General features: G+C 41.2%; 2 protein-coding genes across 4 annotated transcripts in view; one reads left to right on the top strand and one right to left on the bottom strand.

Moving 5' to 3' along the window:
- Positions 1 to 4,047, bottom strand: part of RAD54B (RAD54 homolog B) — a 63,681-nt gene extending 59,634 nt beyond the window's left edge. For all 3 annotated transcript variants that reach the window (XM_068184800.1, XM_068184809.1, XM_068184815.1), the window contains exons 1-3: positions 3,991 to 4,047; positions 883 to 1,043; positions 51 to 222 (exon numbers count right to left, since the gene is read on the bottom strand). In XM_068184800.1, coding sequence (XP_068040901.1) covers positions 51 to 222; positions 883 to 1,020 — 310 coding nt within the window. In that variant the 5' untranslated portion in view covers positions 1,021 to 1,043; positions 3,991 to 4,047. The remainder of the gene's footprint in view (positions 1 to 50; positions 223 to 882; positions 1,044 to 3,990) is intronic.
- A 116-nt stretch (positions 4,048 to 4,163) lies between these two features.
- On the top strand, positions 4,164 to 23,844 carry LOC137470982 (RING finger protein 151-like). The gene is made up of 7 exons (XM_068184890.1): positions 4,164 to 4,300; positions 8,512 to 8,623; positions 9,584 to 9,807; positions 11,056 to 11,195; positions 13,308 to 13,470; positions 14,815 to 14,935; positions 15,884 to 23,844. Exons 3-7 carry the CDS (start codon positions 9,602 to 9,604, stop codon positions 16,115 to 16,117), a joined length of 864 nt encoding a protein of 287 aa, XP_068040991.1. The 5' UTR covers positions 4,164 to 4,300; positions 8,512 to 8,623; positions 9,584 to 9,601; the 3' UTR covers positions 16,118 to 23,844.
- Positions 23,845 to 25,425: the final 1,581 nt, after the last annotated feature.

The following is a 25,425-nucleotide window of genomic DNA, read 5'->3' as shown; positions in this document are numbered from 1 at the left end:
GCTTTAAAATTCTCTTATGATACATGGTAGTAAAAAAGAAAGCATCTTACCAGCTTTGGGCACAGTTAGCGTTTTCTTTTCTGCCTTGCTACACTTGTCAATGCTGAAACATGCTTTTGTCTTTATTTTTCCAGTCCACTCCATAGACTGTGTAAAATTGCCATTTTGATTCTGGATATTTATTTTGGATAGCAGTGAAGCACCTCCCTCTTTCTCATCTATCTGCAAAAGAGAAGTAAGTTCACAATAGTATTTTCTGAATGCAGGTGGAGAGAAATAAAGAGCAACAAGAAGGGATTTCAAGACATATTAATTGTCATTATCAAATTGTTACATAAATATATACATCTCTGCAAAACTATATTCATCACAACATGTGTCTGCACACAATACCAAACACTTGTGTAAATAGTTTATGAAATTAGTTTAATACAAGTCTTCTGTAGATAAATAAAAATTGTGCTGCTTTTCTGTGTCAATATTAAAGATTTCAGATAAAGTCCCTTTGCAGCAGAACTGCAACTCAGCATACTGAGACTTCACAACAAGTATCCTTGCTTTTTAACTGCTTTTACCAAAAAAAAAAAAAAAAAAAAAAAATCCAATAAAGCCCATGCCAAGATGCAATCACCACCTCATTTACACTTGAGAATTGCATTTGGGCTCAATACGGATTAATTTCATTTATTTAAAAAACATTTTTCTGCAACCACTCCACAGTGAGAGAAGCCTAACCTGAGCAGCAAGGTCAAAGGTACTGACAGCAAAGCTGTCAAAATTTGTTCTGAATAGATTTAAACAGAGATTGTTTGTGGTGAGCTCAGATGTTATCTTTTAATCACAATACTGTACAAAATAGTTTTAGTGCACTGTTCAGTTTACCTCCTTTAGCTTAATTTCTTGGTCCATCTCCTTAGTTTCATTCTTGAGACAAACAACAGTACATTTTCCTGGTGGTATAAACCTTGGCTTTTTGCCAGCATTTCCAAGGACTTGACTGGGAGCTGCAGATCGCCTCATATTCAGCTGTACTGCTCTGCAGGGTGGACAGGAAGGAAGGAAGCAGATAAAGACAACTGTAGTCAGGATAGGTTTTAAATATAAAAATATATCCATAGATGACAACAAAAGCACCATTTCAAAATATAAAAGAGCATACAAGATCCTCAAATAACAATATTAATTCACAAGCATAATAACATTTAAGAAAAAGCAGTATCATTGTAATGCTTTGTTTAAGTACTAAGAAAGATCAACTACAGCAAATTCTGCAGCTGAACATCTTGATTTTCATTTAAAAACCCACTAATGCATTTCACAATAGGAATAAATGCTATAGAGATGCACAGTGTAGGGCTACTTAGCAAATTTACACCAGTTTATAAAAAGAAAGATAATTTTAAGCAAAACTTACTATTCTATACACTGGAAACATAATTTTGAAAAGCTCATTATTAGTGCATAGTGAACAATGAATTAGTGCATAATGAACAATGAATCTTGAAGGTATGTCTCATACCTGGGACCAGCATTTTGCATTAAACAGTCAATTACACTGGTCATTCAGGTTCACCATAATAAGATTAACATTCAGCAGAAAATTATCACTGAATTACAGTGAATATTATTGCTTCCTGTTATGTCCACTTGAACAGTGGAAGGAATGTATTATAGATTTTCCCTCAAAATATAAGACCATTATTCCCCTGAGCAACCTTAGGGCAAAACCAAACATATGCCAATGTTAATATGACAAAAGTTTACTTTGCAACCAACAGAAAAACAAGTTATAATCTTAATGCTTCAAAGTAGTAGACAGAAATCAAACAAAAGAAGAAAACTCCAACAGAATGACACAGCAGTCAAAATGAAGAAGGCAAGCACAACTTACATTACAGTTACAGGTTTAATTCTCCATTTACACAGGTTTATTTTAAATGATCTCCTCAACTACTAGGTTAAAAATAAACCATAATACAGATTGCAGAATCAAACTTCTGTACCATCTCAAAAGCATGTTTGCATCCTGCTCGAAGTGTGTTTCTGCACCTTTTTTGGTGCTACTCTGCACTCCAGTGGCTTCCTGGGGCACAACCACCGTTCTTTCCAAGGTTTGCACTGAAGTAGTGACAGAGCACTGCCAAAACACTTTGCAAACACGCAGAGACTGGTATCAGGAGTACTGCTCTCTCCCCATATCTGCATAACTAGCATATATATGATGCTGTTACTAGACATAAATCTCAGGGGCAAAATGGCCTCAACTGTTGTCACTTTCACTGTGGCTGTTATTAAAAATACAAGGAAAGGAGCCTCTCTGTCTGCAGCTGTTCACTTAAGCTAGGCTTACCTGACAACAGTGATAGCAAATGAGTTTTAGTTAACCCTATGCAATAAGGGAGTAGCTTGGTTATTATAACAGGAGTATCTGTAGCATGAAAAGCCACTGTGAATGCTGCAAAGGTGTCAAGAACCTTCAGGGGAACAGACTGCAAGTACCAGTGCTCAGCACAGCCAGCTTCAGGTGCCATGGGAATCTGAACAAGTTCTCTAACCAAACCTACACTACACAGTGATGCTTGGGAAGACAACACAGGACACCCCAGGGCTCTGCATGAGGACTGTGCATAGCATGGCTGCAGTGCTACACTAACCCTGCCCACTGCACTTGAGGTTCTGTGGGACAGAGAGGCTGCACGATTCATAAACTGCATACATCCATGATTAAAGTGCTCTGGTTCCCAAATCCATTTGGCCATTGCACTGTCACTTGGTCTAAAACCATAAAAATAAACTCATTAGGAGATCTGAAAATTACTAAGACATTTGAAGACACCATCCTTGATAACTCAGTAACTTCACTGTTGCCATATTACCTACTTGCAAGTAAAAAGACTCTTATGGGTTTGTGGGCTTTAAAATTAAATACTGCATTCAGAAATACATCTCTGTTTTTTAAAATACAAGCTTTCATAAAATAGAATGAATTTTTTATATATTAAAAAAACAGTAACCAAAATGTTTACATTTTGTCCCTTTACACTACTACCTAATAGGAATAGAACATCAGGGATGTACAACAAACCACTGATGCCAGGCCTTTCAGATAAGATCAGGGTGAGTGTAGCAAGGCAAGGAACAGCTCCAGACTACAACTAAATGAAAGAATATGCAAATATGCCCTTTCCTCAGAGGCAGCACTAGTACACCAGGGAACCTTGCCCTGCCTTACTGTTAGGTCTGGCTGCAGGGAAACAGCTGCAAGCAATGCAAAAAGCACTGCTCCTAGCTTTTATTAGCAGCCATGCCTGACCAAACCCAGCGCACCACGAAACCACAGCCCAAACCGTCTCATGGGCGCGTCTGGTTTGTCAGGCATTGAATTCGGTTGCACTTTCGTCCTTAAGGGTACATTAGTAGCTGCACTGAAAATTACATACACATACAAAGAACGTTTCAAGACTTTACACATCCAGCTCAACACGGTGAGCACGGAGCTCTGCTAAAGGCAGCCGCAATGCCCATCTCGGCCCAAACTTGACAAGCTGCTCCCGGAGTGTCTGGAGAGGCACTGCCGGCACAGATGCAGAGACACAGCATCAGCTTTTACTCAGCTGAATTGCAGGCAGCAAGCGCATCGCCTTGAACGTCAACATTACTGAAAAATCGCTTCAGATCAGAAGTAGCTGTAAGGAATTTTTACAAGAGCGTGTAGAGATAGGACAAGAGGGGATGGCTTCAATCTGAGGTAGCGGCGTTAGATTAGACGTAAGGCAGAAATTCTTCACTCCGACGATGCTGAGGCACTGGAACAGGTTGCCCAGAGAACTTGTGGATGCCCCATCGCTCAAGGCCAGGCTGAATGAAGCTCTGGGCAACCTGATCTAGTGAAGGATGTCCCTGCCCGCGGCAGGGGGGGTGGAGCCAGATCATTTGTAGGGTCTTTCCCAGGGTCGCTTCCACCAGGCCCCCCGCCCGTGGCTCCGGTACCTGCGCTCCCGCCGCCGCTCGCGCCTCCGCGCTCAATTGTCCCGCCGCGCTCTCCCGGCAGCCCTCCCGGCCGCGCCGCGCGTGCGCCCTGCGCAGCCTTTCCCCTCCCGCCGGGCGCGCGTGCGCGCGGGCCGGGGCCGTGCCGCGGCGCCTCCCGCCCCCGGGAGGCTGCCGTGCGCATGCGCAGTGTCGGCCTGCGGCGTCTGTGCCACGCACAGCATGGCGGAGCGGCTGCCCGCCGCGCCGCCGTCAAGCGAGAGCGGCCGTAGAGGGAACCCCGGCTGCGCGACAGCGAGCGGCGGCGGGCGGGGTGAGTGAGCGGCGCCGCGGCCCCGAGCGGGCCGGGGCCGGGGCCGGGGCCGGGGCCGGGGCCGGGGCCGGGGCCGGGGCCGGGGCCGGGCGGGGGCAGCGGGGCCCGGGCGAGACTGGGCCCGGGCGGGAGGCGCTGCGCGGGCTTTGTGCTCCGCGGTTGTCAGGGCCCCGTGCCGGGCTGGCGGCCGCATCGCTGCCGTGTGGGGAAGGCAGCGGGAAGGGTGTGTGCAGCTGTAAGGGTGTTTGTCGCTGCCTGAGGCAGCGCAGGTGCTGTTTCTTGGTGTGAGGTCGCTTCTCCAGATGTTTCCAGGCCAGCTCTGTGCTCTGTGACCAGAATCGTTGTCCGTCCCTGAAGCGCCTTCCCAGGCCGAATCCGGAGGCCTTTCCCCTGTTCCCTGTACAAAATTCCCCCTCCCACAGCTCCGAGGGGAGAGAGCTCCTCTGACCCTGGGCTTGGCTCGGGGTGGCAGAGCCCGGCCCTGCACCTTGTGCCTCGAAGCTGCTCACATAATTAATTAGGTTGGAAAAGACGTCTGAGATCATCAAGCCCATTCCAGTGGCTGGCCACCCTTTCTGTGAAGAAATTTTTCCTGCTGTCCAACCTGAAACCCAAGCCCCGGCACAGCCCGAGGCGGTGGCCTCTCATCCTGTCGCTCGTCGCCTCGGAGAAGAGACCAGCCCTCACCTTGCTACAGTCGCCTTTCAGGTGGACCGATAAGGTCCCCTCTGAGCCTTTTTCTCCAGGCTAAACAGCCCCAGCTCCCTCAGCCCCTCCTCAGGACTTGTGCTCCTGATCCTTCACCAACTCCATTGCCCTTATCTGGACTCTGGTCTGTGCAAGGCAGGTCATGGATGGCACTGTTCTGACTAGGTTTTGCAGGACAACAAGTGTTGTACAAAAATGTTCTTTGTCAAAATAGCTATAGCAGTTATGTAGTTCCTGGAAGAGGCCTTAAATTGCCTCGTATATTTTATATAAGTTTTTTTTTTTTTTTAATCAGTTTTTTGCATCAGTGTAAGGTGCTGATGCTATTCATTTATTCTTACCCTCCTCTGTTCCTTTTCTCTTGCACGAATGTTCATCCAACTCCCCAGTGTACCACTCTGGGGAGCTGAGCTGAGCTGAAGGAGTAGCATCCCTCAGCATCCTTGACCACAGTCTGCTGCTGTCTGTCTTCTCTTTCTGCCCTGGCTGCAGGTTCTTATCCCTGGTCATGCCCTGCTTACACAGTCCCTAGAGCTTTTGCTGAGCCATCTACAAGAAATTCTAGCTTAATAAATCGAATCAGGGTATAGTTGTCTGTATGGTGAGTTGCATGAGCCAGTTCAGGAAAGGGGCAAATTAAATGTTCTCACTGATTCAAAGGAGGAGGTGGAGAGAGGTGGGGAGCGCATTAATTTGTGGATAGATAGGCTTGAGCTATCATAATAAAACTGCCAAAGTTAATTTTTTTCCCCAATTCAGTCTTAAAACAGGTCACTTACTGAGAGTGATGCATCAAGTGCCTGAGAAACCACTTGTGCAGACACAGTTGAAGGAGTGAGTCTGCCCCTTTGGGCACTGATGCTGGCTTGAAGTCGCTTACAGTGTCAGAGTGGCAAAAACCACACTAAAATATTGCTTCTGTATAGCAGGATTTAAAGCATAGTGTGTCTTTGTGAAAATAAAGGCTGAAGAAATGTCATGTCTCAGTGTCACCTCATCCCTGGGCCCTGCATAGACTCTGTTCCTCCAGCATTTCTGGAAATGCTGTCTTAGCCATGCACATCTGTAGTTCTGTTGTGGTTTACTCCAGCCTTTCAAACAGTTATGCTTTGTTTTGTCACATGAACAAGAAGCATTTTTTAAAAAATTATAAGCTACTGCGGATGCAAAAATGAACGTCACTAATTTCATTTCAGTGTCCTGACTTTCACAGTGAAATAGCTTTGATTAGTGCCAGACATTTAGCAAGCTATGTGATGATGTTGCTGTATTCTCCCTGTTACCATATCCACACCAAATCTCTGTTTGAGGGCAGTGAAGTTCACAACTCAAGGCTGGTTTTGGATGTGCATCTGCCTGGCAAACAATGTGGGATGACAACAGTTGAAAAATTGCTTGATACGTGTGAAGTCTGGAGGGGATTTTTGCTTGTCCAGAACTGCAGGGAAAAATAAAACGTGAAACAATAAAGAGCAAATAGCATATCACAGTTTGTGTGCTTTCTCTCACAAAGAAATCCCTGCACAATGATACCCTTACAATTTATGCACCCTCCCCTACATGCTCTTCACACAGCCCTTTTAGTCCAGTGGTGATTTTTGGTCTGGGGTCTTCTAACAGCTTATTCTCTCTCCATGTCCATGCAGGCAAGCTATTAACTGTTTTTGAGTTGCTGCTTCTGCTGATGACCATCAGCTCCTTATCTTCTGGTTTGTGCTACTTGTGCACCTGCTCCCCAGTAGAGCATGGGAAAATAAAATAAAGTCCTAGATTTAGGATAAACATTCCTTAGCAACAACTAAAACATTGGTGTGTTGGCAGCATTCTTCTCATTCTAAAGGCAAAGCACAGCTTTGTAGCAGCTACTGGGAAAATTGCTAAGGAAGTTAACTCAGTTCCAGCCAAAAGCATGTCTAGGCAAAAGTCTATAGCTTTCAGCCTAAGGCTTCCAGCAACCCAAGCTACTTGTGCTAAGCAAGTAGATATAAGCAAACAGCATTCTAAATCACAGAGTATTATAATTCTAAGTGTCTTAATCTATTTAGAAGTTACTTGCTTAAGCTAAACAACTGACATCTCTACAAAATAATATAATTTCTAGGTGCAATCAAAAAAGAAGTGTGACAACTGGTGAATTGTAGTAGAATTGGGAAAATAAGTTTTGAGGTCAAATGGAGAAGTGGGAAGTTTCTGGGGATAAGCAGAAGCTGAAAATTATTTCATTTTTTGGTAAAGATACTGGGTAAAGTGGTTTGTGCTGCTAAAGTGCATGACATTCATCAGATGCTCTCCCTCCGCTTATCTCTTGACTAAGGTGCATCTCTTGAAGTTGGTAAAAAAAATATCTCTGGTTCTTCAGGTCAGGAAACTTCTACTGGAAGAAGTCTGGGACTTCAGTAACAGCTGTTGTCATAGGTCCCAGATCCATTGCCACAAAGGTTCCAGCACTCTGTTTTGCTGCTCCAACATGAGTCTTCAAAATGTCCTGAAGAATCCCCCTTGATTGTATTTTTTGTCTCAACGTTCCCATCCACTCTTCATTTGAACTTCAGTTTGGCTGGGGCTTTTTACATCTATATATATTTATATACAGAGACATATGTATATAATATATATATTTTGTTGTTGCTGTTGCACTTCATTTCTCTGTTAAGCACAAATAAAATTTTTGTTCCCCATTTGATAAAAATACTCTTTCCTGTATTACATTAGTCTTCAAACTCGCTAAAATATGCAGAAGAGTGTCTTGAAGACCTGGTCCTCAGGGACTAGCAGTGTTTGTGCAAAATGTAGCTCATAGCATCCACAATTCCACTAGAACAGAAACTCTAGGACAGTAAAAGTATGTAGTTTTGCTCTCTTAACTGTCCTTGAAAATTTTCTAAAAGCAGAATCCTCTGGGATCCACCAAATCAAAGCAAAGTGTTAGGCTTACAGTTCATATTATCTAATCTATATATGCTGTTTAAGTCCTCTAGCATAACTTAGGGGGTTTAATAATGGCATCTTTTATGATGTTTTAAGTGAGCAACCCTAGTTATGCTACACAACAATGATATCTGCCAATACAACAAACTTGTAATAATTTTGTTTTAAAAATGAACTGCCTGTCATGACTGGATTAGAACAGGTAGATAAGGAACTTCCATCTTTTTGAAGAGTATAATTTTACCAGATTTCAGTTGCTACTTTTCAGTAATACTAATTCTGTTGTCTTCAGTCTTAAAAAGAAAACTGGCTTCAAAATTGATCATCAGAAGGGTGTTCAGTTTTGTGATAAATATCTGCATCAGTAGTAATTGAGACAGAGACTGATGATTATTTTTACCCTAATTAGTCAATTCTCCTGTATTGTGTTGTAGGTTTTCAGTGGCTTTGCTTTGGAAAACTTGGTTTTAATGGGCTGTTAGGATAGCATCTATTCAGTGGCTGGCTTGTTAGACATAGGACTCAGTAACTTAGGAAACACTACTGAGCCTTACTCTTTCTAATTTTTCTCATAGGCATAATAAAGCAGTGAAGAGAAACTGAAGGAAGCATTGCATGCCTTACTGATCAGACAACTTTCTGAAGTATTTGGGCAAACTACATATCTATGTAGTAAAATCTACAAAGGTAAGATATTTTCCTTTTCTATTTTATCTAGAAAATCTCACAACTAATGAAAACCTCTTTCATGAGTCTCAGTGGGTTTACAGAAGTAACTTTATATGTCAAGGAGAAATTTGGAGCCTAAAACTTACTCTTTTAAGCAAGTTCTATGGAGTCATACCAAATTCCACAAGGTTTTTCATGATAGGATTTAGATGAAGGCAGATTGCCCATTAGTTCTTCACAAAGCTTTCAAATCCATTCAAAAATGTCTCAGTTTTATAAAATAGATCATGTAGGAAAAGATAGTAGGTCTTTATGATTTCAGGGTTAGCTGCAGTTTTGGCTTCTTTTACTTCCTGAATGTTAAGTATATCTTTAAGCATGGGGTGATTTCATGCTGTTCCCTCTGAAATAGAAGTCTACAGTGAGTAAAGAATCTTTTTTTTCCGTATGAAAGCAGCATCTTAAGTGATGTGCAGTTCATCAATCCACGATTTGCTAGCTGAAAGCGCCACAGCTATTGTTGGTAAGAGCAGCCTTGTATAAGTTTGTTAGGCATTAAATGAAAGTTATTAAAATGGAAAGCAAACATTTGCATTTGAACTTCTGTGATGTTTCTGCTTCCTGTAGAATTCATGTAAATAGAAACTGTATGTTTCGCAGTGGCTGCTACAATTATGTTCAATAACAGCATTCAGAGGAAGCGTAGCTCCACTGTGCCAAAGTCTTTGCTTTCAGAGTTCAAAATTTCTTGATAGAAAATTGTGATTCTGACATCCAGCAGTACAAGTCTCAAATTTCCACTTAAATCTGAAAGTCTCTGAAGTGTGTTAATGTTTGTTTGCATTCACACATTCACTTCTTTATTCACATTAAGGTCTCCATGTTTCTAGAATTGCTTTCAGGCCTCTTTGTGGATCTACCTATACAGATGCAGCACAAAGATTGCTTTATTTCTGTGTGTTTGGGGTTTTTGAATAGGTTGAAGGTGTGGAGAGCATGGGTTATGATATTGAGCGCTTCGTGGGCTATGTTAATGAGGGGCTGTTGTGCTCCATCTGCCGAGACGTGTTAGAAGATCCACTGCAGGCTCCTTGCGAACACGCTTTCTGCACTGCCTGTATCCATGGATGGCTTGTTCATCACAGTAACTGCCCTGAAGACAGACAAGGGATTGATGTGTCTTTGCTACGACCTCTCTACAGGTATGCAATAATCTTGCTGTGTGTCGAAATTACATTAATTTAGGATTTCTCAGTTTTGCTTGCTCAGCTTCATCTCCTGTCGATTCTGTCACTCAGGCTGTCTTTATCCAGTGTGCCTGTGGCAGACACCAACTACTTACATGAAAGCATTAGCATTTTCTATTTATTGTAACTAACTTCTAGGGTGTTAGGATTTCAAAACTGAAAGGACACTTAGTTTGTTCTCCACCTTTTTATATCTTGAATACTGATTCTAGATACCTGTCTGAATATTATTCTGAATGTCCTTTACGGCATCAAAACTTTTCCATACTTGATTTTAGAGAAAGCAAGCAAAGCAACTCTTGATGACAGTCACTACACACTCTATACCTCTTTTCTTTTCAGTCTTAGTTAGATGCTGCAGTGGGGTTTGTAATTAACAATCCCTGGAGATATGAACCAAATTTCTGACTTTCAAATCTTTTTTAAAAAAGATCTTTAGACATACGAATGTCTGTTGTGAACCACCTTGTCATGTAAAGCAGGCAGTTCTCACTAGTGCCTTCTGTAACTGCTCAGGCAGTTGGACCATATGATTGTTTTTGGTCTTTCCCAAACAAATTGTTCTATTTTAAACTGTTAATTCCTGCTAGTGTCAGAACAAAACAGTTTCAACAGTAGACGCTTGCTATTTAACACCTTCATTATCTAATCTTGCTCAGATTAGCAGTTGTGTATTTAAAGTCTCCAGCTACAGTAAATTTAATTTTGTTAGTACTCATAATGTAATTTTTCATTCATGAGATTTTACTATTTGGAAATTTACTATAATGTCGACAGAGCACTAGAGTTTAATTTTTAGATTTTTTTTTGGCTGTGCTCACTGTAGTCCTTTAGTCTGGCATGTTTAGAAACAGAACTTAAATGGTAAATGAGTAGCCCTGGTGTTTGTTATTGATAATATCTGCTGAGCCAGTGAAAGGTCATGATTAGAAATTATTCAAAAATTAAGTTTTCATTTGCGCATTTAAATTTGGAGAATTTTTCATTAACATTGTTTCTTTCAAGCTGTTTTTTTCTGATATGGTCACTTGAATTCTTAAAAAAATAAATAAATTCAGCTAGTTACTCACATTTTTTCCTAATTGTGATTATGAAATGGGATTAGAAGAGTAGAATCTTGCTTTTTTTTTCCCAAAAGCTGAAAATACAAATTTATCAATAATGTTCCCAGATTTAAGAACAAATTCTTTTCTTTGCACGTAGATATATGAAAAATGATTTAAACCGTCTTCAGCTACATTGCAGAAACAGAGAGTATGGCTGTGAAATGGTTTGTTCTCTGGAGTCTATAGACAGGCATGAAAGGGAGTGTGAGTACAGTCAGATACCTTGCTCCAATGCTGGTGAGTAATATTCAAAGAAGTTGAATCCTTTACATTAAACAAACACGTTTGTCATCTTCCCATCAACAGAACTGCAACAATGGTCATTATTTTCTAGCAGAAATTCAAAGCTTTGGCATGATCTGCTCTTTAAAGTGGTGGTTTTGAACAAAATATAGTACCAGTTTATGGCAGTCATGATGATTAGCACTGTTTCTTATCCAAAAACTAACCAAAATGAATATTATGAACTTCAAATGTATGGAAATGTAATAGTGCATTAGTTTTGCTTTTTGTCAAGTTATGAGTTTGTTTTCCAGTTCTAACTGCATGTTTTGATGTTTGAATGAATGCAGTAGCCCCTGCAGAAGACTTAGGGATCATAATTTATTTATAAAACACCTGGTGCATGTGCAGCTGCCAACTCTAGTTTTAACAAGTTTAACAAGAGTTAAACTTGTTAAACAATAGTTTTAACAAGAACATTGTTGCAGTTCTTTAAGGAATGGTATCACCCTGCAGCAGACCCCCACAGATAGGAATGTTAGAATGACCCTTAAATCCTAGAGGGAACCTATTGGCCAGTGGCCAGATTGCCCCAACCCCCCAGAACCTAGATAAAAACCAACTCCGCTATTGTTCGGTCTCTTTTTCCTCCTTCTCCCCTGAAAATAAACACATGGAAACTGAGCCTCTCTCTCTTGGTTTCTGAAGCTCTGCTCCTCAGCCGTCCCCCAAGACTGAGCTAGCATAACAGTTCAGGGGGGCAGTCAGAGGGGATTGCATTAGAACATATCTTGGAAATAAGAATTATTCTCAGCTAAATTCTAGTTAGAATTGTTCATGATGAGGTTTTTATTTAAAGCAAGGCTACACCTCCTGAGGAAAAAACATACTTCTAAAAAGGAACATATTGTTAAAATTTCCCAGTTGAATTCATTTGAAATGTTGTCTGTTCCTAGATAAAGTTAAAATCTGATTAATGATGTTAAGGGTATAGTTGAGTCTGCCATTGTAATTAATTATGAGATTATTAAGGTACTGGAATTGCTCTGCTAGAAGTTACAATTTTTCTCAGAAGTGACTTCTACAGATGATTGATTCACCTGTTCTACTTCCTACAGAAACACTAGTGTTTTACAGATTTATATTTTTACACCACACTGGGTATCTGGTGTTTGGGCTGTGAAGGCTCTTACATCTCTGGAACTCTTCCCCAAGAACACATGGAGTGTATTTTGAGTACCTCAATTACAAATCATTGTATTTATTAGTAAAGCTCTTCTAGAGAACTCATTTGTCATTTTCTGGCATGGCTTGTTGGGTAGTTTCATTACTCCAGTATTTCAGTTTCCTTAAGTTGATAATTCTCTTCAAATTAAATGTAAGTGTGTATTTCAACAAAGTGAGCCTCAACAATTAAACTACAAACTTCCTAAGTTTGACTTCATAAGCTGAGACTACAAACTTCAAGTTTAGATTGTTAAATGTAGCAATAATTTATATAGTGCTTATTTTTGATTCTTTACATTTTACTTTTAATCACTACAGAACTGCAAAGTTTGTATCCTAAAATTTCTGTGGAAATATTTCTGTCTTTGTATGAGTTATTAAATGTTCATAAATAAATGTTCTAACTTATTATTATGGTCTAGCACATTATGGACAAGACCAACAAATTGTCTGGAAAACAAGTTTACATTCCATCTCACATCTCTCTTTACTACATCTTTGGACTTTTCTTTAAGTTTGATAGCATAATACTTTTTACACATGTGTATTCTTTATAAATTCCAGTCATTACAATCTATGATGGTAGCACAGTTAAGCTGCTAGTGTCTTAGCTTGGCATCAGAATTGTCATTACTGAAGTTGATTTAATGCCAGACCAGCAGTAGAAGACTTTACATAAAATACCTCCTTCCAACCTTTCTGTATTTTCAGCTAATGGATAAAATATCTTAATAAGACCACTTAACAGCACTGAATTAGTAGCTATGTATGTGTAACTGTCATGTTTCACATTCTAAAGAAATCACTTCTCTCAGCTTCCTTCTTTGAGTGATTGTGTTTGGAACGACTCCAAATGCTTTTGCTGTAGATGGCTGTCTTGCCTTGCTCCCCCTTGCTCAGGCTGTACCGTGCAGATCGAGCGGCGTAACCTGGACGGGCACCTGGCGGTGTGCGAGTACCGGAGCCGGGAGTGCCCCAACGGCTGTGGCTACACCATCCTCAGCGCAGAGGACACACAGCACAACTGTGTGGCAGAGCTAAGGACCGAGCTGGAGCTGCTTCGGTACAAAGCTTCTCTTTCTCTCTGTTGGGCTGGGCTTAAAGTCACTGCATGAAGCACTTTGAAATACTAGCACTGGATTCTGGTATGTGTTAAATGGTCCATTAATTACTTGATGCTAACGGGCCAGAATTTTATGTGTCAGCATAGACTTTAAATTCTTGCTGTTTTGATTCTTTTGTTGTTGGGCATTTTTTTCCAAGTTACTATAAATCTTAAAATACCATTGCTTACAGTTGAACAGAACTGAAACCTTATTATTTAAAATGACAGAGAAAATGGAAGGTGGCGATTTAATTTTTCCATTGACCTGTTATAAAGACAAGCCACATTATTTAATAATTGTATTTAGTTCATGTTTTTACATTTTGAGAAGATAAAAATCTGTAATTATATTGGCAGGTACAGGTAGATTCAACCACTGAAGGTCTAATTTTGATTTTTTTTTTATGTTTGGTAGATTAACAGTCAGTGAATGAGACTCTTCTTACCAGCATCCTTGTTTTCCTTTTATGTATGTTTCTGTAGCTTTACCTTTTCATTATATTCCAGTTGTACTTTTTTTTTCCCTTCATGCTCCTTCCCATTTGTATCTTTCAGCTCCTAAGTGTTGTGGTTTTGAGCACTGCTGTGAAGCCAAGCTCAAATATAGTTTAAATGCATTAAGACACAAGTGATTCTGCTACCTGGTCTCTGAACTCAAAAGGTTAATGTAGTGCCATCTGGTTTTGGCTGTGGAGCTGTGTGAGTGACTAGGCTGTGACAGTTTACTGCATACTCTCATTTAGTGTCCACCATAAAAGTGAAGATTACGCAGAATCATGGAATCATTTAGATTGAAAAAGAGCTTTAAGATCATTGAGTCCAGCAGTTATCCAGCACTGCTAAGCCCACCACTAAACTGTGTCTGTAAGTGCCTACCATGTCCACACACTCATGCTGTCTCACTTCCTTACATGTTTAGCAGTACTACAGGATTCAGACTTTTTATCTTGGCTGCCTCTGTTTCATAATACTCAGCAAGCACATACTGTAGGCAAACAGCAGAAAATCACTTAAAGTCATAAATACACCTTCTTGAGCTCTTGGAATTATTTGAGGAATACGATATGATTGTCCCTCTATAGGCTCCTCATGGGAACTTTAATGCCCCTGGGCACAATGCACTTCTTTATGCTATTGTTTTTTTTTTTATTTTAAATTAATAAATCATGCCTGTACAGAGACATCCTGTAGAGCTTGATGGGAATCAGTTCAGTCTTTTTGGCTGCAAGAAGGCTTTCTGGATTTTGAAGATCATTCTTTTCTCTGCTTACAAGACATAACAAGGAGAAATAAACTTTTTAGGTCAGAAATGATCTGCAGAGTGGAGGAGGCAAAACATGAGATGGAGTCAAGGTTAGATTCACAGAGAAGGCATATGGTCCAAAAAGAGAGTATTCTGCAAAATGAAATTGAAGAACTAAAGGTAAATACAATCCTTTTTTTCCCCCTCTCTTAACAGTCTAGCTTTTTGCTTTTCTTATTTTGTAAATAAAGTCTCATACAGAGGAAGATGGCATTAAGTATGGGAAGCAAAACCATCAAAGCTTTGCCAGGTTAGCTCTGTGGAGAAGAAGGCTGGATGTTGTATTCCTGTGGTTTATCTGCTTCAGGTTTACTGGAGCTCACCTGGGTACTCCATCCATGTTCTGTTCATGTGTAACATTGTCAACAGATCAATCTGAAACTGATTTCAGTGTCTAAATATAGAGTATACATCACAAACTGGATGTAATTAAACATCCAGCTCCATTTATAATTGCTGTTCAAAGTGGCTTAGTCCAGAGCTGACACAGAGCCCTACTGCCAGCTGTGGTATTTGCACTGTGGTCAGAAGGTTAGAAAGGTTCACAGTAAACTTCATCAATTAACAAGCAAGGCTGTCTTATCCTTTTATTCATCCTCTTTTTATTATATCACAGAACAATGGTTTTCAAAGCAATAGTTTTGAAAAGGTTTCTAAGTTTTTAAAAACTTTATCATTTACATTTTTATTTTTACTGGATTTGATGTTAAATCATTGAAGAATGTATCTGAACAAATCCACAACCATATTTTGTTTGTATTCTTGAAATACAAAATAAAAGTAGCAAGTGAGTAAATTGGCTGTTTCTTATCATACTTCATAAGAAACAAAATATGAAAACAAAATATTTTTGAAAAATATATTGGAATCTTTAGAACAAGACCATCCCACAGGGTGAATGCTGGATTGTGTCTCAAATTGTTTACATTAGTTGCACTATCAAAAAAATATTTTGGTGGTTTTTATTCCGAAGACTCCATCGCCCTACGTGCATGGCCAGTTCGACTTCACTGCAGCATCATTAGAAGAGGGTTTGTTTCTTGCAGTAAATTTGTATTTGCATTTCAGAGTCAGATGTCACGAATGATGTCAGATGTAAGGTCTCTGATGGCTGCAGAGAGACAGCACCGTCAAGAGCTGGAGCAGGCAGAGCTGGAAAAACGGGAGTTAATGGAGCTGCTGAAGGGGCTGCAGAAGGACTGTAGATTGACTACTACAGAGGGAAGCAGGAAGTCAAATTTCCGTCCTTTGACACGACTAGAGAGTGTAAAAAGAAAACCTAGGGAAGTTACAGTTATCTAAATAGTACTAAGCTCAGAAAGCATTTTCTTCAAATACTGGCTTGTGGCAAACTACTCTCTTTGAATGATTGGTAAACTTTATATAATTTCTGATTTACTTGGGTTTTTTTGAAGTCTAAATTACAACTGTATTTCCTTTGGGGCCATAAAAACAAACAGAAGATATTTTTTTCCTGAGGGTATATTGGTCATTAAAACCAGTAATTGGAAGACATATTTTAGAGGATGTTTTTATAAAAAGGGAAAAGAGACTTGATTTATTCTCTCTTTATTGTACCACTTACAGGAATCTTTCAAGACTGAAAGCTACAGACTTTTAAAGTCAAAGATACGGACTATTATGGACCAGGAAGAAAAAATCATTTCAGTATCCCAGTTTGAAACAAAAAAGTAAATGTGACCATTTGGGATGTACTTAATTTGGGGAAAAGTGAATAGTAGAATTAGTAAGTCAGTAATAGAAATTAATAAGATTTTGTTTGTTTGTAGTCTTTAGAAGGTCTTATTTCAAAGGTGGAAAGCAAGCACTTTAAATTGTAATTCTTCTGTTATGTAGCAGCTTTGGGTGAGGTTGACTGTTGCTTTAGAGCTTCTTCTCATTTCCAAGGCTGATAACACACTTAAGAGACTAATACTAAAGCCCGAGGTAGTAGAATAACCTAAAACCCTTTAAACAGATGTGTGAATAACTTTGAGTTTGTGGGAATGGATCTGCTTCTTACTTAAAAATTTGAAGCTTTTATATGTGAAAGTATCCGGTATTTCTACAGGATCTTTTAAGCATAAGACCAGTCCATTTGGCATGGAGCATAAGCATAAGACCAGTCCATTTTTAAGCATAAGACCAGTCCAGTGTCTTTATATATAGATACCTAGAGTATTCTTAGTTTTCTTGTGGCAGGTTTAAGGCTACTTGATATGCACAAGAGATGAATATTTGCACAGTCACTTGGGCTTCAGACATCTGTGTTAGTGCTCAAGCAGGCTTCAGGGAGTGCCAGAGCCTGGCACTGGCATCAGAGGGTAACAGAACACCTGTGTGAGTGCGAGTAGGTCAGTGATCTGCTCTGCTTAGCAGTACAACTCAAAGGAGGGGTGGCAGGGTTAAGGGACATTAGGGCATCTGAGGAAGAGATTGACTGATAGAGCCATTCTCCACCTCCCCTGAGGCAAATGTACCAGTCAGATGCACCTCAGAAAGTGGAGGATTGTCGCTGTAGAGCAGGACAGGAACGAAAATTACTCCACATCAAAGGCAAAGAGAATGAACTCCGATTTATTTCAAATGCACCTCTCTATTTATAGAGAACATCGTCCGGACTAATTTCATTGGTCTTAGAGTAAAAACATCTCACACCATTGGTGTGCAGTGAATGACACACGGTAGCAGAACATATCTATAAACAATGTGAATAACAAGATAGATTGGAGAATTATTTACATTCTTTCCCAACTGTCTCCCAGGCTCTCACCTGGTTAGAAAACCTTCTCTTTTTCTCTCTGACTGAACTGAGAATATCCACAGAGGATCACTAGAGATGAAGCTATGGTGGCAGGTCTGTGATGTGGGCAAAACCATTGGCCTAGCTAAAGTGCATCTACACCAACGCACAGTGTGGACAGCAAGCAGGAGGAGCTGGAAGCTGTTGTTGAGCAAGAAGGTTTTAATGTTGTCACCATCACAGAAACATGGTGGGATGACTCTCCTCATGGGCGTGCTGCAATGGCTGGATAAAAGCTTATTAGAAGATACAGGTGAAGCAGGAGATGTGGTTGGATAGCACTGTAAAATAGGGAGTGTTCTGATTGTATTGAAATTGATGATGAAGATGACAAGGTTGATCCTCTGGGTAAAGATCACAGGGAAGGTCAGCAGGGCAGATGTCTTGGTGCAAGTCTGTTAGAGGCCACCCAGCCAGGAACAGGCTAATGAGGCATTCTACAAGTAGCTGGCAGAGGTGTCACAGTCACCAGCCTTTGTGCTCATGGATGACTTCAACTTGCCAGATGTCTGCTGGAAATACAGCAGAGAGGAAGCAGCCTAGAGGGTTCCTGGAATGTGTGGAAGACAGCTTTCTAACTAACACAACTGGTAAATGAGCCTAACAGAGGAGGCACCCTGTTGCTTGCGGGCAAAGAAAGACTGGTGGGTGATGTGATGATCAGTGGCCATCTTGGGCAGAGTGACCACAAACTGTTAGGGTTTTCTATGCTGGGTGAAGTAAGGAAGGGCACCAGCAAAACTTCTGCCTTGGACTTTGGTGAGCAGACTTTGGCCTGTTTAGAACATTGATTGACCAAGTCCCTTGGGAGTCAGTCCTGAAAGCCAAAGGAGTCCAGGAAGGCTGGATGTGCTTTAAAAAGGAATTGTTAAATATTCAGGAACAGACTGTCCCCCATGTATGGAAAGACAAGTTGTCAGGGGAAAAGACCAGCATGGTTAAACAGAGAACTTAAGCTGAGCTTAGGGGGAAAAATGAGAATATATCACCTCTGGAAGGAGGCTCAGGTAACTTGGGAGGACTATAAGGACATCATAAGGTCATGTAGGAAGAAGATTGAAAGGGACAAAACCCAACTAGAACTTGCTTTTAGTTACAGTTAAAGACAACAAAAAAGTTCCTATAAATATGTTGACAGCAAAAGGAGGGTCAAGAAGTGTCTCCACCATTAGTTGACTCCAGAGGGTGGTGTAGGGACAGGGGTTAAGGAAAAGGCAGAGGTCCTTAATGCCTTCTTTGCCTTGGTCTTCAATATCAGGATCAGTTGTCCTCAGGATACCCAGCTCCCTGAGATGGAAGTTGTTGATGGACAGATGAGTGAAGTCCCCATAGTCCAGGACAAGATGGTTAGTGACCTGCTGTGCCAGTTAGACACTCACAGGGCTATGGGCCCTGACGGGATCCACCCCAGAGTAATGAGGGAACTGGCAAAAGTACTCACTGGCACTGGTGAGGCTGCACATTGAGTGATGTGTCCAGTTCTGGTCCCTCAGTTTGGGAAGGACGTTGAGACACTTGAGCGCGTCCAGAGGAGGGCAACAAGGCTGGTGAGGGGCTTGGAACACAAACCCTGTGAGGAACGACTGAGGGAGCTGGGGGTGTTCAGCCTGGAGAAAAGGAGACTCAGGTGTGACCTTATCACTCTCTACAGCTCCCTGAAAGGTGGCTGTAGTCAGGTGGGACTCGTCTCTTTCTCCAGGCAGCAACCGACAGAACGAGAGGACACAGTCTAAAGCTGCATCTAGGGAAATACAGGTTGGATATTAGGAAAAAGTTTTTCATGGAAAGAGTGATAAAGTTCTGGAATGGTCTACCTGGGGAAGTGGTGGAGTCACTATCCCTGGATGTGTTTAAAAAAAGACTGGCACTCAGTGCCATGGTTTAGTTGCAGTGTAAGGGCATGGGTTGAACTCGATGATATTGAAGGTCTCTTCCAACCTAGTGATTCTGTGAATTCTGTAAATTTGTCAAAACACTTTAAATCATCTATCAGCAGTCCTGTTTAGCTGGAGGAGTTTCAGCTGACTGGAGATTAGCAGATGTAACACCCATCTACAAGAATGGTTGGAAGGATGATCTGGGGACCTACAGGCCTGTCAGCCTGACCTCAGCTCTGGGCAAGGTTCTGGAAGAGATCATCCTGAGTGCCATTACATGGCACATGCACGACCAACCAAGGGATCAAGCCCAGACAACATAAATTGAAGAAAGGCAGGTCCCGCTTGACTGATCTGGTCTCATATGGCTAAGTGACCTGCTGAGAAGATGAGGGAAAGGCTGTGGATGTTGTCTGTCTAGACTTCGGTAAAGCATTTCACACCATCTTCCACAGCGTCCTCCTAGAAAAACTGCCTGCGTGGGACTTGAATGGGTGGACTCTCCAATGAATAAAAAGTTGGCTGGTTGTCAGGCCCAGAGAGTGGTGGAGAATGGAGCTAAGTCTATTTGTCAGCTGGTCTCTAGTGGTGTTCCCCAGGGCTCAGTATTTAGGCCAGTCCTGTTTGACACCATTATTAATGATCTGGACGTGGGGATTGAGTGCAGACTGAGTAAATTTGCAGACAACACCAGGTCAGATGGGAGTGTTGATCTGCTCAAGGGTAGGAACGCTCTGCAGACAGACCTGGATAGACTTGATCAGTGTGCCAAGGATGAGTGCATGAGGTTCAGTAAGGCAAAGTGCTGGGTTCTGCTCTTGGGTTGCAGCAACCCCATGCAGTGTTACAGACCAAGGGCAGAGTGGCTCGAGAGAGCAGAAGGGGACTTGGGTGTGCTGGTTGACAACCAAGTTAATATGAGCCAACGTGTGCCCAGGTGGTCAATAGTATCCTGGTCTGTATCAGAAATAGTGTGGCAGTGATTGTCCCTCTGTATTTGGCACTGGTGAGGCCACACCTCGAGTGCTGTGTCCAGTTTTGGCCCTTCACTTTGAAAAGGAACTTGAAATGCTGAAGCGTGTCCAGCAAAGGGCAACAAAGCTCATGAAAGGTCTAGAAAGCTTGTCTTGTGAGGAGCAGCTGAAAGAGCTGGGTTTGTTTAGTCTAGAGAAGAGGAGGCTCAGGGGACACCTCTTCATTCTCTACAGCTCCCTGAGAGGAGGGTGTAGCCAGGTGGGGACTGGTCTACAGTGAGAGGATAAGAGGAAATGGCCTTAAGCTCAGACAGAGGAGATTCAGATTAGATGTTAGAAAAAAAATTCACTGTTAGGGTGATCAAGTGTTGGAATAGGGTGCCCAGGGAGCTGGTAGAGTCACCATCCCTGGAGGTGTTGAAGAGTTGTCAGGACCTGGGGCTGAGCAGTGGTTTTGGGGTTGCAGGGCTAGTTCTGGGTTGGCAGTTGAACTTGGTCTCCTTCACCCTTGATGATTCTATGATTCAAAGTTTGCAATAGGATTTTTTAACAGACCCACAAATCAAGGAGGCATTTATCTGTAAGCACTGCATGAGAAATCTGTTCCAAGACTTTCTCCAAACTTCTTACACAGCCTGTTCATGTTGATTTCAGTGGTATAACTAAGCCATATTCTCAGCTCATCAGTGGATTAACTATAGAGATATCTGGCCTTCTGTTTACTGAATGTATTAAATCAGTTTTGGAGGCTCAGGAAAATGTGTGCAGGTTCAACCACCTTAATATGTTAATTTTATTGTTTAGAAAGCAACTGCATTACTGTGCATGCCTTGCTGTCACTCATAGCAATGCTTTAATAGCTAATAGCATAACCAAAGAGAGAGGCAGTAATCTTCTTTAGCACATAGTCTACATTATGAAGATTTGTGGTCAGAGCTGTCTGAATTTCGGGCATTAATAAATCCTTCTAACCTGCTGTTTCTTTAGTACCACTGAGGTAGATGTGCACATATTCAGGTCTTACATATTTAAAAACTGGTCTTGTGTATTTAAAAACTGACATAAATAGCTCTTCTGTAAAGTAATTGAGAGTATTTGGGGCATTAGCAATCTCACCAATTCATGCCATAGCACATCTCTTAAGCAGCCATATTTAATAATCTAAAACAGTAAACCAGTAGCTCTAATTTGGGAAGACCTTCATTCACATTAAATGTTCAGTGGTCAGTTCACTTACATCAGTGTGTGTATTAAAGCAATAGGTAGAAAGTAAGAGTGCTGTTACTCTTGTGTTCTGAACAAGCAAGCTGTGAGTGTCTGTGCTCTGCGTGACATTATTGCAGCATTCACGCTTATTTTCAAGCTTTTTCACAACACCAGATTTCATGCTGCTAGATTCAATTAGTGCTTTTCTGTGTACTGTAACTGTGTGGTTGTGATGTGACTTTATCTACTTTGCCTAATGTAAAGAAGAAAATTACTTCAGAATCCATTAGAACTTGATGAGCTGGATCATCTTTCCTGAGTCAGAGGGCAGTAACCCAATCTTTTCTGTTGTGACCACAGAAGAAAGCAAGTTATTTGCTTTGTGCATTCCCTGTAATGGGATCTCTGCATTTGTTTGCTTTAGAAACCTCACCCACACATTTCTGACTAAATTCCTCCTGGTATGGGAAATAGGGTTTATTTAATGTTTACTTAGCATTTGGCCTGCTGTCTTTTCTCTAAATGATGGACATGAAACTGCATGAGAAAACATGTCCTAGGTGGCAAGGAAGGACTTTCTGGTGTGCTATCAAGCTCTGACAGTCAGAACTTCCAGTGTGGAAATGTGGCAACGCTTTGGGTCCACCAGCTGCTGGCACAGGCTGTCAGTTTGGGTTTCCTTTAGCGGCAAAGAAGCAATTTCAGAGATGTTGTAAATAGGCACACAGTAGCTAATGGCATCAGTTCCCCCTGGTGACTTTAGGCTTTATGCCATTCCTCTGGGTTGATAACGGTTCTGCACTTGAGATTTTCCTCTGCTAATGAACCCCTCACAGGGTGGCATTGTTGAAGTATCATCATCATTTGACCTGTCTTACAATTGACTAGACTGACATTAAATAGCCCATTATGTTAATATTTCATCTACTTTTTGCTTTTCCAGTCTCATGTATTATGCAGCTCTTAATAGCAGTTGGCAGCAACAAGGGATTTTTTTTCTTTCATAGTCTGTTAATCCTGTTCACAAAAACTAAGACTCCAGATATTGTACTAGACTTGACATAAGTTCAAGACATTCACTTGAAAGTTATACTTCCCTAGTCATGATCATTCTTCAGCGTTATATGAGACACTGCTGAAAGTGCATTACAGGAGGAGTTCAGCATGGAATTACTGGTATTACTGTTCTCATTCTAAATCACACATTAATCAGTTCCATTTCCTCACAAGTGGAACTGCTGCTCCAAGTGTACCAGTAACTGTGCAAATTGTTGTATTTTGAATTGCTGCTTCTGGCTTTTTGCAGCTGGAAGAGGAAGAGTAAAAAGAGAGAACAAGTGTGGTGTGATTGTTCCTTTAGCCCAAAAGCAGAGATGTGGCTTCACCAGCTTGTGCCACCAGCCACCTTACCAGTGTGAGCTGCCAGCGTGTGGTAGGGAGTTAACGTGGCATTAGAATCCACAGTTAGGTGGGTACACAATGTCACAGTACCAAGCCTGGGAGATGCAGAAACAAAACTCAGAACAAGTCGTTAAGGAAGGTATGTGGAACTTCCATATACAAGAGTTTCTTGACAGCATAGAAGGGAAGGGAATTGCACAGTCAAGCAAAATACCTGCTATAGTGATGTATTTTGACTGGCCAAAAGTGGTTTTATCTGAACTATTCTTAGGTGTTTGTATGAAGTAACGTTTTAATAGTCCCTGGTTGTAAACGGTTCCTGCAATTTATAGAAATTGGTAGGCTTGCAAATGAAATTTTCCATGTGCTGTCCTCTGGGATGTTTCTGGCATGGTGCTTCTCTACAGCCGCTTTCCTTAGAAGTGCTGGGTAGTATTGACAAGGAGCAGTACTAGCCTTGCCTTTCTCCCGTACTGGTGTCAGATGGAGTACGGTAGGTCAGGGAGATTTTACCACGCAGAAGATGCCTTTATGAAAGACCTACAATTCTATGCAACTTTCTATTAATGGAGTAAACATTGAACTGTCTTCCAGCATTATGGGTCGCTGCCAGTCTATTTACATTTTCTACCTTTATATGCACAAGGATAAACCAGCACTTAACAGATCTTAATCTCTAGTGTGTATAAGAAATGGTAACACTTTGTATCACTTTGAAGTACACTTTGTATAAAAGTTGAATTAATAAAGAGTCTACCCCATAATTAACACACTTTGGTTCACTTCATTCTGTACAGAAGTTTCAGTACCCTCTTTATCAGATGGAATAGCAACATTTAGGTTCACTGGCCTGCAGAGCACAGGAGTCACAAATGCACTGCAATTACAGGCTTGGTGCCCTGGAGTTGGCAAAGCTGCATTTTCCCTCCTAGAGGGAGCACTAAACAAAGCAGGTGTTCAGTCAAACTATCCCTTTTCCAGGTCTCCCTCTCACCGCACAGGTAGGAGTTTCTGAATGGGATGAGCAGCTGCATGGAAGGCAAGGCACTGGCAAAGATTTGAGAATTCCTGGAGTACGACACTCCAGTCCTGCACAGACAATAGGACAATGAAGGGGTAAGAAGGGAAATATTCAGTCTCTGTCCATCAACTGCAGGAATCTTACCCCTAATTCAAGTTTTTTTTTGGCCACTACAAAAGCCTTGGTGGGAACATGTAAGAAGAGCAAAAAACAGAGCTGTTATATTTGCTTAAACATGAGCAATCTGGACGTGGGGCACTCAGGCAGGAATCTGCTGCATTGCAGTCCTCTGTCCTCACCCACTAGACACATTCTCTTACTGATGGAGGAGTAACTCAGCAGAAATAAAAAGGCTGAAAGCCAACATGGCACAACCAGAGACCAGCCCAGGATCTGGGCTGATAACCTGTTTATCTCCTACACCTCTCCATGTGCACCTGGCCCTCAGCCACATTTCAGACTGCACAGCAGCTAAAGATTATGGAAGCAAAAACAAATGCACACAACTTGTCTCACCCTTTTATGCCGCACACAAACTGTGCCTTTGTCTCCCTGTGCTGCACTGGAGACCTCTTCTGCCTTGCTCACCCTCGTCCCGCTGTGCTGCTCATCAAGTAAGCAAAGGAGTCTCTGAAGTTAGCCACTTCCTGGTGTTCCAGTCAGGAAATAAAACTTGAAAATGTCTTTTTTTAGCCAGAGTATCAAAAGCAAAATTGAACATTTCTTTGAAGAGTTATTTACTCATGGTAGTAACCCCATTTAAAAAAGCAAACCAAGTAACGCCTGAGTTTTAAACAGCATTATTTCATGCTGGATTTGTCCATGAAAGGAGCCACTTTGTATTGAAGGGTCACAGAACTAAATTCATTAGTAAAAAAAAAAAAAAAATACATGATATACACACACTTTGTTTTTCAAGTTTAAATTTACACAGCTCTGGTACACCAATGTATCCAACCCTTTATTTCCTCCTAGTTTGAAAATTACTCATGTGACATGCTGTATATTTTAAACTGAAGAACCAGTACTGAATATTTACATATTTATTCCATGCTTGACACTTTTCATTTCAAATTCCCTGACAGAAACCAAATTATTTATATCCCTGCTAGTTTCAAAACCAGTAAAATTTCTAAAAAAATAAAACCACCTTAAACAAATGGTATAAAGGAGTGAGTCAGCTTTAAAAATATTTATGCAGTGCTCCTTAAAAAAATAGCATTAATAACAGTAATGCCTGTGAAAGCTCCACCCATTTTAGTCAATATTAGTAAAATTACATCTCCCTCTTATTTTATCATTCAGAAAATTGTTTGGCTCCCAATCCA

Source organism: Anomalospiza imberbis, chromosome 1 (assembly GCF_031753505.1).
Source record: "Anomalospiza imberbis isolate Cuckoo-Finch-1a 21T00152 chromosome 1, ASM3175350v1, whole genome shotgun sequence".
NCBI lineage: Eukaryota > Metazoa > Chordata > Aves > Passeriformes > Viduidae > Anomalospiza > Anomalospiza imberbis.
Note: the sequence above shows the minus strand (reverse complement) of the source record. Positions and strands in the feature narration are given on the sequence as shown.